Source organism: Carcharodon carcharias, chromosome 4, assembly GCF_017639515.1.
Source record: "Carcharodon carcharias isolate sCarCar2 chromosome 4, sCarCar2.pri, whole genome shotgun sequence".
NCBI classification, from domain to species: Eukaryota; Metazoa; Chordata; class Chondrichthyes; order Lamniformes; family Lamnidae; genus Carcharodon; species Carcharodon carcharias.
Window position 1 is genome coordinate 113,388,271 of NC_054470.1, and position 15,334 is coordinate 113,403,604.

General features: G+C 40.1%; 1 protein-coding gene across 1 annotated transcript in view; it reads right to left on the reverse strand.

The window, feature by feature from the left end:
* The window catches only part of smc5 (structural maintenance of chromosomes 5), a 160,788-nt gene that overhangs the window by 131,885 nt on the left and 13,569 nt on the right, over positions 1-15,334 (reverse strand). The window contains exons 2-6 of the mRNA XM_041186111.1: positions 10,798-10,939; positions 6,759-6,811; positions 4,511-4,673; positions 375-509; positions 147-287 (exon numbers count right to left, since the gene is read on the reverse strand). Of these exons, the coding sequence (XP_041042045.1) occupies positions 147-287; positions 375-509; positions 4,511-4,673; positions 6,759-6,811; positions 10,798-10,939 (634 nt within the window). The remainder of the gene's footprint in view (positions 1-146; positions 288-374; positions 510-4,510; positions 4,674-6,758; positions 6,812-10,797; positions 10,940-15,334) is intronic.

Consider the following 15,334-nt stretch of genomic DNA (forward strand, 5'->3'; position numbering starts at 1 on the left):
AATGACCAGTGTTATTAAATTCATAAGGAGTTTACATTCAGTGAAAAATAATAAGCTCTAGCATTGTTTCACAAACCAGAATTCTGGTCAGTTCTGCAGAACTGAAGCAAAAAGCTTTTTTGCATCACTACAAGGTCATAACTTACCACCCAGGGCCTCTTTCTTTCCAACATCTTAATTTTATCCAAGTGTCGCTGTCGTTCATAATACCGCTGCACATCTTGCTCGTTACGTTCATTCCTCTGCTTCATTTTCTCCAAGGCAGCCGATTTTTCTTTACACATATTCTACAAATGCATTAAACAAATCTTTTTGGATGCTGCCAGAAAGAAGCCAGACAATGTTTACAATAACAAAGACATATTTCCACATACCTCGAGTTCCTTCTCCTTCTCACGGTAGTTCTTTAAATCGCTGTGAAACTTGTACATTTCTGGTGGGCCAACTGATTTTTCAGTTGCTTCCAGCAGCTCAATTTTTGACATTTTAGCAAACTCCCCAACTTTCTCCTGTAAAATGAAATAGGAGTCATAATGAATGGTAAATTCAGCCAAAAAAAGAAATTTCAAAGTTACATGAAGATCGAACTGCTCCATTCAGCAATTTCATATCAAGGTGCTGTGATCACTCAGAGATGTTATTCACATTTCTGCAAAAGATCGGAACAATAAAAAGGAAAGCATGCTTGGTACTAATTCTGCAACGTTCCGAGCAACATGAATAGCTTTTCTCTCTTGAAAAGTGGCGTCTTAAGAGAATCTTCTATTGGTTTTGAAAAAATCCACAGCAGATGTTAGCCTTTCTTCCAATGAGGGATTCTAAGCACCAGTGAATCATTTTACTCACCAATTTAGTGAGATGAAGTGCAAGATTTGGCAAACAACATAAGAGCACATTAGGTAAATCACTGCATTTATCCCTCTTCGCCTAAATCCTGAATGGCTCTTTATTACATCTGTTAATTAACAGCACAGGAACAGGCCATTCAGCTGACTGGTCCATGCCCGTGTCCGTGCTCCGCACGAGCCTCCTTCCACCCTTTTTCATCTCATCCTCTCAGCATAACCCTGATTACACTGACTAGCTCTTTGGGTGCACAATCTTTTATTTTCTTTTGAATTTTGGTTTAATTCAAGAGCTTCCAAAGTTAAAAAATTAGTTGACAATTCATATGGGGGTGGGACAGGGGAGTTGATGAGCAGCTAGAAAATAAGATTACTCTATGGTGAGGCACTCTCAATATCAAGTATTTCTCTCCCATACACATATATAACCATTACTGTCAAAAATCCTGCATATGCGGGAATACAAGATTGTAACCTTTGCAGAATCAATGGCCAATGCCTCTTTCAACTAATCAGATCCCAGCACAGTCTCTACAGTGTCCTTTCAGGATGATTCCACAACAACCAGAATTATTTTTTACTAATTGCCCCAAAGAACTTCCTATGGACAGGGGGAAGCAATGCTAAGCAGAAGAACTTAAAAGACGAGAAATAATTTTAAACAATGACAACAAATTTGACTGAACTCATTTCTGTAAAGGTACGCATTGAAGTGTATAGAGAAGTAACAAGGCAAACAGGTTTAGAGAAGAGCCTGCAAAGAGTAGGGCTAGGACAGCTGGAAGCCCTGCTATTGATAAACTGCAAGGACAGGAGAGCGGAGTGAGCATTAGGCCAGCACTGAGGATGAAAAGGCTGGGTCATAGAAGGTTGCACAGATAATGTGGGTTTTGAATTCTGAGCACTGAAGGTTGTTCAGGACATAGGCAATGGTTCAGCAGGACTTAGAACAGGGCAGAGGTTTGGCTGAACTGGAGTTTGTGTATTACATAAAATATAGAGCAAGGAAACAGGAATTTAGTCAGATCATCGATGTTTATATTCCACCCGCGCCTCAACACACCTTCCCTCATCAAACCCTATCAGCATAACCCTTTCTTGCCTTCTCCCTCATATGCTTATCCAGCCTCCCCTTAAATATACCAATATTGTTTGTCTCAACCATTCCCTGGATTCTCACCGCTCTCTGGATAAAGTTTCTATTGAATTCCCTTTTTGATTTCTTGATGACTATCTCATATTAAAGGCCTCTAGTTTTGCTCTTGCCTAGAATTCAAAAGTTTCTCTCTCTCTCTCTACTTGATCAAAACCTTTCATAATTTTAAAAACCTCTATTGGATCACCCCTTAGCCTCGTCTTTTCCCAGCCTGCTCATCATTTCCTGACAGGTATAAAGTTTGACATCATCCTTGTCAATCTTCTTTTTATCCTCTCCTGTGGCTCAATATCCTTTAGTGATCAGAGCTATACATGGTGCTCCAAACGTGGCCTAACCAAGGCTCAATACAAGTTCAGCATAACTCCTCCACTTATCAATTCTCTTTCCCTTGAAATAAACCATAGTGCTTAGTTTGCCCTTTTTATGGCTTTACCAACTGCTGTCACTAATTTTAGGAACTTACATATTTGTACTCCCGGATCCCTTTGCTCCACTACCCCAATATCCAAGTAATATGAGATCTTGTTTTTCTAAGTAAAATGTTAATGCCTCATGCTTACCAGTGTTGAAATTCACTTGCCAATTATATCCCCATTCTACAAGTTTATTATGTCTTCTAATAATTTGTTACAGTTCTCCTTAGTATTGACCGTTTTCCCCACAACCCTGCAGTTCAGTGCATCTGCAAATTTAGAAATTGCGTTTTTGATTAAATTGCTAATATCCTTGTTCATCCTTTGAGCTGAAGATGACCATGTTCATCATCTGGGTATTTGGTAGGGTTCAGCTGGGTATGTGGGTGACTGCCAAGACTGATCTGCGCCCAGGAGGTTCTGTTGCAAATGGGACAGGATACTGCAGACGATTGAGTTTTGGGTGAGCTGCTGGTTTAGGATTTCCTCTCCTTGCATTTTCTCTCTCCCTCTGATATGCATTTGCTTTTGAAGGAGGCTGCACTGTTTCTTAATCTGGTTGCGCCAGATGCATCGATCCTGGGCAAGCTTCTCCCAGGACTCGAAGTTGCTATCAAAATTTCTAAGTGAACTCCTTTAGTCAAAATTGTCAATATAAATTGTAAACAGCAGTGATCAGCACTGATCCTTGTGCACACCCACTTCCCACCTTCTGGCACCCTACTCGATAGTTCTTTCAGCCAGCTAGTGCAGTACAGATCATAAGGAATGAGATCACTGGAAAAGAGCAGCCTTGGAAATCTTGTTCACTCATGTCTTTGTTGACTTCTACTGTTATCTAGAATTGGACAGAATTCAAAAGCCTCAACACTGTTTACAAATTCTTCCATGGTTTAATCTTATCCAACCACTGCAAAGTTCTACAACTCTACGTCCCACCCTCTTCAGCCTTCAGTGCTTTTGAGTATTCCACTTCCCCACCAAAATACATTTTTAAAAGCACTCAAGCAATATACCAAAAAATTTAAGAAAAATTAACAACCACAACCCTGGCACATGCTGCCACAATCTCATATGTAGCACCGCATCTGCTCACAGTGCTATGTATCCACAGTCAGGCTCAACTCAAACTCAACATCAGAAGATCTAATGTAAAGACATGTATAAGTGTCATGCACGCAGGCCAAAGCCATACACAAGATAATTCAATTTGTTGCAGTCTCCAGGGTTAATCTTCAGCTACTTTTTCACTCTCCCTCCTCTAATTTTTCTTTTGTAGCTGGCTTCTGCTGTTCCCCACAGGCAGACAAAAAATAAGTGAACAGAGAAATAAAGAAACAGAAAGACGGTGACACAGAGAAAAAGACAAAAGTAAGACAGCAGACAGTATAACAGGCAGACATCCGAGACAACAAGGCTTCTTTTTAAGAATTTCAAACCCTCTTGATGTGGCCTAGTTTCACAACAACATGCAAAAGCTGCAGGTACAGCAAGTCTCCTTTTAACTTCCCAGTATCTACCTTTCAGACAGAAAAAGGGGCACAAGCAGAATTATTCCAGTTGCAACCAAAGGCAGCATTAATTCTATTTTACGTGCTCTCGGATCTCGTGCTCATTGGCAGATAACAGAAAGACCACTTCAAAACCTCAATGGGAAACCAAGCAACCATGCTGGTTCAGTGTACAGGATATCACATGCAGAACATATCAATGGCCCAAATTGTTAATCAGGGATCAACTAGTTGTTAATAATCTGACATTTTCAGAGAAAATATTACTTTATACAAACATTGATACCCAGGCCTTTTGATCAAAAAGGTCAATGAGTCCTAGGGTGGTGCCAACCAACACTAGTATTAGTTCAGAGGAATGGGCATTGATCTAAAGTGCCAGTTAGCATTATTGTATAGTACAGTTCTGGAACACAAATCACCACACGTTAAAATTTATAGTTCGTATGGTAAGCTTACACCAAATGCAACCAGTCTTGTGATTCAGAGGGCTAAATAAGGAACATGAACAATGTTTGCCCAGATTCAGGCTTATTACACCAATTCTTACATTTTCCACTTATTTCTGGCATAAACACACACCTGAGGTAAAAACTGGCAGAGATTCCCCACTTGGATATTCAAAGCAGAAGTCTGTTCTTCTACCATTTTCTGGGTTGCATGTTCTCCATTTATTTGCCAGACAGATTGATTGTTTAACACAGAAATCTCTCGGCTAACAATAAGGTTCTGCGGACGCTTGTAGCTGTAAAAGGCCAATTATTTAAATTACAAAAATTAAATCACTCTTCAAGAAGTTTATAAGTTGAATGATAAAATTTAGAAAATAAACAGAGATCAACGTTGCTTCAATTGGCTTATTACATACAAACGATAAGCTCTTCGGGCATGTTCCGCCTTTCAATCAGACCATGCCTGATCTGTATTTTAACTCCATTTACCCACCTTGGTTCTGTAATCTTGCTGAACAAAAGTCTATCAATCTCAGTTTTGAAATGTATAATCAAATGCCAGCCTCAAAAGTTTTTTTTTGAGGGGGATTGTGTTCCACATTTCCACTACACTGAGCAGAGCTTCCTGAATGACCCAGTTTTAATTTTAAGGTTATGCCCTCTTGTTCTGGGCATTTCCCAGCAGAGGAAACAGCTTCTTTCCACCTGCCCTATGAACTCCTTTACTCAACTTAAGTACCTCAATTAAATCACCTCTTAATCTTCCATACTCAAAGGGATCCAAGCTTACTCTGTGCAACCTGTCCTCAAAGTTTAACACCTTTTTACCATGTATGAGGTGCAACAACTTTAAATTGAGAGGTTGTTACTTAGAGACTCCCACAGTGAGAGGTCCCAGGTTCAGTCTTTTGTCAGTACTGTATGCAGTGATCTTGGGAGGTGCGGTATTACATTTGGAACCTCTCCCAATTCTCTGTGTTCACTGCAGATAGCAGCTTCCAATTGCAGGCTGAAATCTCCTGTTTGAAACTTATACATACCATAGATGTGCTCTCTGCCAAAGGATGAAGAATTATCCATTTTAATTTCAGCTCTGAGCATCACAAGATTCACCCTAGTCACCCAATACACTCCTCTCTACTCCAAATGGCGGAACACAACACAGCATCATTCAAGCTCTTAGAAATAAAATAATATAGCAAATAACCAGCAGTGTAATATCTGACTTGCACAATATTTAAACTTCTCTGCAACAAAATAATAGAATACAGAATCCTTTCATTTTTGCCTGTTTGATTAATGCAACATGGGTGTACAGTTCAGGAAGCTCATTGTATTGTCACAATATGGAATCAGGCAGATGAACAGAACTGAGAATAGGAAAAGCCTTTGAAGGTAGACTACAACACATCAGAACCATGCAGCAGAATGTCTATTCATACCCCTGTGTCAGTCAATGTATTAGCCCAAGAGTTTGAGGTGAGTTGAGACTGGAGGCAGGGCACACAGTAAACAATTTATTTTACAGCACACAAGGTCTTTTTAAAAAGAGTCTCTGCCACCAAAATTCTCCCAATAAAAGCAGGGGAATTTCTCCAGCAAAACGCCATGAATGAAGGACAGTTACATAAGACAGCAGTGCAGTCTCCAGGTGCATTGACAGGGAAATTATCCAATCAGTTCCATTCTGGATGGGAATAAAGGCACTACTATCTGTAGTCCCAAAGAAATTTGTTGTTACTCGGCAGGCAACCCATCACGTCATAATCTGATGTGTCCTTCAAATAAGCATCATTCCCTGTATTTTAGATTTCATTTGCATTTCCTATCTGACTTGAATATGAAATAGCTTGCCTGTTTCCATGTCTACCATTGACCCAGAGCATATCTGAGTGTTTGACCAGCATCTGAAAATTTATGTGTTATTAACATTTTCCATCATGTTAAGGTAATTTCTAGCATCTCTGGTTTGTTAATACAGGCAAACAACATCAATGTGAATAAACTGCTAGGCTGGATGGAGCCATGAATGTCTGTCTTTAAAAGTGTCTCCAAAAAGTTTTGCTTATTGCAGAAACTGAAATGCTACAATTTATTTTAGCAACTCCAAATCAGAGGGACAAAACCTGGTCTCAATTTCCACTCAACACTCTCCAACATGCCTGTAGAAGTATGTGTATATGTACTGGCTTAGTAGTAGGCACTGGTTAAATACAAAATTGATGGAAACTTGGGGAGCAGAGTTGTTTGGAGCTTAGGAGTTCCCTGAAGTACACTTACTGCAGGGAATTAGGACTGGCTAAACCAAGATGTTAGTGTCACCACTGGACTTTTATAAAACAATTTTACATGGATAATTTACATTTGATTATACTTACAGTTCAAGTTCAATATATCCTTTGTTATATCCTCGTTTCACATAAAGGCCAACCTGTTCAAAAAATTAAAAGGTATATAATTTTTATACAGCCCTTTCAAACGAAGAATGAAAATGGCCCAAAGGATTAATTACTGCCAATCTTCCTGGCATGTAAATTAACTTTCACAAGTTTGGAGTCTCATTTCTTAAAATTTTAACTATTGTTGGAGATTTTTTTTTAATTATTTTATTTCTGAAGGAAAGAGTCTCCATAATTGTTAAAGTTAACTTACACGCCAGAGAGGTTGTCTGTAAGTAATTAAAACTGATCACATCTTTAATAGAGTACTTACACCAAAACAGACAATGGTTTGGCAAGTACATTAAATGGTGTGAACTTTCTGTATTTAAATGACAAGTCTTGCAGTGAGCTATCATTACAGCCAAGTTTTGGAGGCATACAGTACCTTGGACAGCAGCTTCTTGATTTATGCCTTGAACTGTGCACGTGCAGTCACTGAAGTTGCTGTCCAATTTGAAGGTGAATGACGGTGAGCGCTCTTAGCCTCACCTTTATACCTACTGCAAAATCCAGCCCATTATATCTGTATTTGAAGTTGAACGAATGAGGAAGGCTGACCTTTGCAATACTCCTTACACTGAAACATTGCTCTACGACTCCCAAGAGTAGGTCATGCAGAGGTCACAGTCTTGATACACAGCAAACTCTTAATTCAGCAGATTAATGTGTTTATCAAACACATGCCAAAATAATAAACCATACATACATTTTTTAATCTGCAAAAATAGTAAATGCTGCATTCAAAATTATTTAAATTATACCAGAATCACTAAACCAGAAGTTCAAGACATTTGATAAATATTAATTTTCAAAGCTGGGAAATATTATGTAATTACTATAGCTTATGAAATTTAAGTATGCAGCATTAAACAGTGATGTTTTTTGAAGTTTGTTTTGTATCTTTCTAATTTTAGAATTGCAGCATATTCCATCCATTGTCAGCTTCATTATTTCCATTATATTGCAACTGGCTGGTCAATTTTCAAAATTAAAAGATGCATCTTTAATTATAGCAGTGGCTCTCTAGGCATGTACCACATACCTCAAAAACTGCACAACCAGGAATCTCTTGCATGCAGGAAGCATCATTCCTGAAAGTCACCTTTCAATCATGTGTGGCTCAAATAAACATCTATCTGTCTAGTCCAATTGATGAGAAGTGAACAAATCAGAAACACCAACAAGGGAACCATTGAGGACAGATGATCAAGCAAAAACCCAAGATGCTTTGCTCCCCTCAAACCACCACTCATGAACTGACAAGTGCCACAAAACTAACAGAACCATTTTTTTAAATCAATTTGCCATTTTCCCCCATCACTCAGGCCAGTTAAAAATGGGATTTACAGCACAATGAATGACAACTGATGCACCATTTCAGTGAATCATCATTAAATTTCCCCCAACAGTAGAACCTTTAGTTAGAAACACCCTACAGTCCTGCTCTCAAATCCTCTGGGATTTGAGGTCAAAAATTTCACCTGGGTTTAGATTCTGCTTTTATTTTTAGTTGCTGCTGACAAACTGTACGAGACAAACATTTATCATGAATTTTGTAGTTTTCACCCTACTTGTGTGGTATAACAGGGCGCCATGCCAACCTATGTCATTAGGCAGAAAGGGATTTAGACAAGATTTGCAGCTCCTTTTAACAAATGCTATGTGCACAAAAGAGATGCACTACTGAAGCTATAGTTTTCACTCTTCGATGGATCTACTGCAATAACCAATCACAAAATTTACTATCAATGTCTGGGAGTTCTAAAAAAAATAATTAAATAGCAGCATAGTTTGGGATAAAATGTGCGCTCCAGAATAGGGCTGATTTTTGCATCAGGACAAGGGGGAAGGAAACAACTTGCATTAATGTTGCTCCTTTCACAACCTCAGGATGCCCAAAAGCACTTCAAGGACACTTTTTGACGAGTATTGGCTAGAACACTAGAAAGGACTCCCTTGCTTTTCTTCAAAATAGTGCCTAACTGAGACAGTAGACAGGGCCTCAGATCAATGTCTCACTCGAACAACAGAACCTCCCTCAGTGCTGCACTGGAGTGACAGCTTGGATCGCGTACTTAAATCTCAGGATTGGGGCTTGAACCAATGACTATCTGACACAGTGCTACCCACTGAGCCACAACTGACACCAAACAACTGCTCAGAAAGGATACTCCAGACCTAAATAATGTTACAGAGAACGTTCTTGTAATTTAATTGTCCAATATACCAAAATGGAACCTGGTGTGAAATCAAGCCAGGTTTATTGTTCAAAAATGGTTTTAAGGATAAGCCCAGCAATTACAGATCAGTCAGTTTATCCTCAGCAGTGAGGAAGCTTCTAGAAACAATTATTCGGGATAGAATTATTACGTGGAAAAATGGGGGCTGATTAGGAAGAGCCAGCATGGATTTCTAAAGGAGAAATCATGTTTAACTAACTTGGAGTTTTTTGAACAGGTAACAGAGAGGGTTGATGAGGGAAATGCTGTTGATGTGCTGTACATGGACTGTCAAAAGGTATTCGATACTGTGCCACACAACAGACTTGTAGGAAAAGTTATAGCTCATGGAATAAAAAGGGGCAATAGCAATGTGGATACAAAATTGGCTGAGTAATAGGAAACAGAGGATGATCAATGGATATTTTTCGGGCTGGAGGAAGGTTTGTAGTGGAGTTCCACAGGGGTCGGTATTGGGACCCTTGCTTTTCCTGATATAGATTAATGATCTAGATCTTGGTGGGCAGGGGACAGTTTCAAGTTTGCAGATGATACAAAACTTAGAAGCATTGTAAATTGTGAGGAGGACAGTGTAGAACTTCAAAAGGACACAGCCAAGTTGGTGGAGTAGGCAGATAGGTGGCAGATGAAGTTCAATGCAGAGAAGTGTGAGGTGATACATTTTGGTAGGAAGAACATGAGAGACAATGTAAAATAAGGGGTACAATTCTTAAGGGGGTGCAGGAAGAGAGGAACCTAGGTATACATGTGTATAGGTTGTTGAAGGTGGCAGGACAGGGGGACAGAGCAGTTGATAAAGTATACAGTATCCTGGGCTTTATTAATAGGGGCATAGAGTACAAGAGCAGAGAGGTTAGCTGAGTTTATATAAGACACTAGCTAAACCTCAGCTGGAGTAGTGTGTACAGTTCTGGACATCACTATTTAAAAATAAGATGTTGCTCATTTAAGACAGAGATGAGGAGAAAGTTTTTCTCTCAGAGGGTTGAGGGTCTTTGGAATTCTCTTCCTCAAACGGTGGCGGAAGCAGTCTTTGAATATTTTTTAAGACAGAGCTAGATTGTTTCTTGATTAACAATGAGGGTGAAAGGTTATTGGGGGTTGGCAGGAAAGTGGGGTTGAGGCTACATTTAGGTCAGCCATGATCTTTTTGAATGGCGGAGAAGGCTCGAGGGGCCAAGTGGCCTACTCCTGCTCCTAATTCGTAAGTTCATATGTTCACACTATAGGAAGGATGTGAACACATTGGAGACAGTGCAGAAGATGTTTACAAGAACGGTTCCAGGAATGGGAAACTTCAGTTATGAAGTTAGATTGGAGGGGTTGTGACTGTTCTCCTTGGAGAGGAGAAGGCTAAGAGGAGATTTGATAGAGGTGTTCAAAATCATGAGGGGGCTCGATAGAGTTGAAAGGGTCGAAAATGAGAAGGCAAAGGTTTAAAGTTATTTGCAAAAGAAGCAAATATGGTGCGAGAAAAAACTCTTTCACACAGTGAGTGGTTCGAGTCTGGAATGCACTGCCTGGAACTGTGGTGGAGGCAGGTTCAATCGAGGCATTCAAGAGGGCATTAGATGATTACTTGACTAGAAACAATGCGCAAGGGTACGGGGAAAAGGCAGGAGAATGGCATTAAGTCATAATGCTCATTCGGAGAGCTGGTGCAAGCGCGATGGGCCGAACAGCCTCCTTCTGCACCATAACAATTCTGTGATTCTGAAAACATTATTAGCACTCACCTTGTCCCCCCTGCCAATAAAGGAGGTTTTTCCTGCCAAGCCCAAACAAATTGCACAGACGATGCTGGACTTTCCAGTGCCATTGGCCCCCACTATCATGTTCAAATTGGCTCCAGGGTGAATCTCACAGGAATCATAAGTTCTGAAAAGCAACATATTCACTAAATTAAACAAAAGCTCGACATTGTAACTGAAACAGTTCCCTGTCAGATTTGTTATATCAAACATTAGAAATGTTATAATCAGACTAACAGCTTTATTCACTTAAGTTTCCTGAGGGATGCTAGGTCTTAGCATGGAAGAGAACTTTCCAGTACTGTTTTCATTCCCTCTGGTTTTAAACACACAGACAGACAACCAACAACTTGAACTTTTAAAATCCCAGAACACAAATCTGTTGCAGCCATTTCAGTAAATTTGGTCAGCATCCATCTCTAGTTACTACTCCACGTTAGGAAGCAGGCAGCTGTCTTTCCTTTTTGCCTGGTAAAGGGTCTGATGAGGCTGATTCTGCATAATCGTGAAGTTCAGAAAAGTGCAGCAGCATATAAGATGCATGAAAACATTGAGAAGTCCCACTGTTGTTGAAAAGCACACGAATGAAACTTGCATAGTTTGTCATCAAAATTTGAAATCCACTCTCATCCTTTACTTTCTTCCAGTGACATTAACTCATACCAATAGAATACCTGGAAAGCTATAAACTTTTCTAAGTATATTTTGCATGTTAAATATTTCCTATTATATCACTTCATTATCTCTCAGTTAATGTGTTTTCATATACCCAAGAGCATACTTCTCCCTATCAATATCCATGATTTCCAAATGAATCCAAAATTAAGATTCAATCTAAGGTAGCACTAGAAATTCTGCTGTCACTGGTAAGGCTGTCTACACACCAAGGCCCTAGTCAATACAGTATAGCCAATGCACCATCTTCCACTACACAACTCAGAATGGGCACAAGGTCAGGTTTCCACCACTTACAGTTTGCACTAAGTTGAAAAATCATTAATTCAGAAAGAGTTTTTAAAAAATAATTTTACATTTTACATCAGCTATCATGAACAGGACAATTAATCAATTCAAAAATAGAAAACAATTTAAGCAGGAATCATGGTTTCAATTTTAAAATATCTTTAACAATTGAAATTACAAATACTGGTAATGGATTCTTTGCTTGTTTACTTCACACATAATTTTTTTTCAAATCTGAACAATCAGGTTACTTGTCCATCATTTTCTCTGTCACTGTGATTATGGCTAGCAATTTTTAAAACACGTATTTTGATAATTACCTTTGTACAGGCAGTTTAATAATTCTGACGCTCACTGGAGGCAAGTGTTTCAAATGTGTATTTTTATAATTTTTCTTAAGGAGGATGTTCCTCAATTTAATTGACCTGCAGATCTAAACCAAATCATAACCAGTAAGGCCACAATTTAGAAATTCTGTGGCTGTAATTAAAGTATTCAGATCTTCAATAAAGCACAGAGTCAGGAATTAAACTGACACAATTATGTGATGCTAAAATGACCACTATTTGTCTCTTTCCCACATTTATGTTGGCATCTCACAACAGTCTCTCTTTGTATTTATTGGAAAGTGAATAAAAGTTCAGGCACCATGCCAGGAATCCAGGAAACTTTTAGAGCTTGTTTTGGGTAATGTTATGATCAAGCTATTCTGCTAACACAACAAATTCAGTTGTACAAGGCCTTGGTGAGACCACACCTGGAGTATTGCTTGCAGTTTTGGTCTCCCTACCTAAGAAAGGATATTCTTGCCATAAAGGTAGTGCAGCGAAGGTTCATTAGGCTGATATCGGAGATGGCAGGACTGTTGTATGAGGAGAGATTGGTTCGACTGGGCCTGTATTCACTAAAGTAAAGAAGAATGAGAGGGGATCTGATTGAAATGTATAAAATTCTAACAGAGCTACACAGACTGGATGCAGGGAGGGAGTGTCTAGAACCAGGGGCCACAGTCTCAGGAAACGGGGCAGGCCATTTGGGACCGAGATAAGGAAAAATTTCTTCACTCAGAGGGTGGTCAACCTGTGGAATTCTCTATCACAGAAGGCCGTGGAGAAAAAAACTAACAATCTTTTGGATATTAGGGGCATCATGGGGTATGGAGAGAAAGCAGGAATATGGCATTGAGATACAGGATCAGCCATGATCATATTGAATGGCCTACTCCTGCTCCTAGTTTCTATTTAACAGTCCAGAGTTGCAACATATCAATGGCAGTTAAATCTAGGGCCCATACTGTCATCAATTCTCTGATAGTTGGGTCATGGGTGTTCAGTAGTCTGATGACAGATTAACCAGACATCAGTTGCAGTCCATCAAATTAAAAGAAATGTTTAGCACCTTATCAAAGCCTCAGGATGTCCTAAAATACTTCACATTGAATGAATTATTTCAGAAATGCAGACAAATAGCAACTGAGAATAAAACAAGCACGAGAGCTGAAAGCCTCCTCATGTGCAACTATGAAAAAGATTTAAAAATAACACCTGCCTAAAATAAAACCTTTCAACAGTGACTGCAGACAACATCCAGCCAACATCCTGGCTGTACTGCTGAAGACTCCTGCTCCAGAACTAGCTGAGCCTCTGGCCAAGCTGTTCCACAGATACAAGACTGGTGGCATCTGCTTGACAAAGTGGAAAATTGGCCACGAACATGCCAGATAAATCTAACCTGGTCAATTACTGCCCCATTAATTGACTCTCAAACACTGGCAAAGCGATGGAAGGTGACGTCAACAGTGCTATCAAGTGGCACTTCCCACTGCTCAATTTGGGTTCCATCAAGGCCACTCAGCTCAAAACATTAGAGGTTTGGGGCAAACACGGACAAAGCAGTTGAACTCCAGAATTGAGAGAGCGTCTGCCCTTGACATCAAGCAGCTTTTGACCAAATAAAAAGTTCTGAAAAAGTCATGTTGGACTTGAAACATTAAATGTTTTCCTCTCTACTGATGCTGCCAGGCCTGCTGGGTTTTTCCCATTTTGTCTTTTATTTCAGATCTCCAGCATCTGCAGTATTTCACTTTTGCCCTTTTGCATTTGACCAAATGAGGCACAAAGAGCCCTCACTAAATTGAAGTCAATGGGGATCAGAGGGAAAACTCTCCTCTAGGTGATCTCATGCCTAGCACAAAGGAAGATGGTTGTGGTTGTTGAAAGTCAATCACTAAGTCCCAGGGCATCGCTGCAGGAGTTCTTCAGGGTAGGGTCCTAGGCTCAACCATCTTCAGCTGTTTCATCAATGACCTTCACACTATCATAAGGTCAACAGTGGGGATGGTCACTGATGATTGCACAATGTTCAGCACCATTGGTAACTCCTCAGATAATGAAGCAATCCGTGTCCACATGCAGCAAGACCAAGGCAACATTCAGACTTGGGCTAATAAGTGGCAAATAACATTCACGCCACACACGTACCAGGCAATAACCAACTCTGATAAGAGAGAATCTAAACATCTCTCTCTGGCATTCAACAGTACTGCCATCACTGAATCCCCCACCATCAACAACCTGGCAGCTACCACTGACCAGAAACTGAACTGGACTAGCCATCTAAGTACGTGTCTATAAGAGCAGGTAAGAAGCTGGGAATTCTGTGATGAGTAACTCATCTCCTGACTCCCCAAAGCCTGCCCTCCATGTACAAGGCACAAGTCAGAAGTGTGATGGAATACTCGCCACTTGCCTGCATGAGTGCAGCCCCAACAACACTCAAGAAGCTTGACACCATCCAGGACAAAGCAGCCCACTTGATTGGCACCCTATCCTCCACCTTACATATCCACTTTCTCCGCCACTAGAATACAGTAGCAGCAATATGTACCATCTACAAGATGCACTGCAGCAAGTCAGCAGGGCTCCGTCGACAGCATCTTCCAAACCCCTGATCGCTACCACCTAGAAAGACAAAGGCAGCAGACACATGGAAGTACCACCACCTGGAAGTTCCCCTCCAAGCCACACACTATGCTGACATGGAAACATATCGGCCGTTCCTTCAATGTCACTGGGTCAAAATCCTGGAACTCCCTTCCTAACAGCACTGTGGGTGTACCTACACCACATGGACTGCAGCGGTTCAAGAAGGCAGCTCACCACCACCTTCTCAAGGGCAATAGGGATGCACAATAAAAGCTGGTCCAGCCAGCGATGCCCGCATCCCATGAACAAGTTAAAGGCAATTTTCTATTAGGCATCATTAAAAGCAGAGAAGATAATCCCATTTTATTATCCTCTTCACCTGCAACTAAGCTCATCAGGAACTCTGGATTTTTGACTATCCTATTTTTAAACTGGGCAAAATTATTGTACAGAATACGTGAAGACGGATAATAAAGAAAATTACTGTTCTACATGTTCCCGAAAAAACACAATACAATTCTAGAATTAACACCAAATGTGTTTAATTACGTGCATTAAACCAGTGGCCCTAACAGTAAGGGTAACTCTGCCATCTACTGGTTATAATTGATGTACCAGAACTGTTATATCACTGA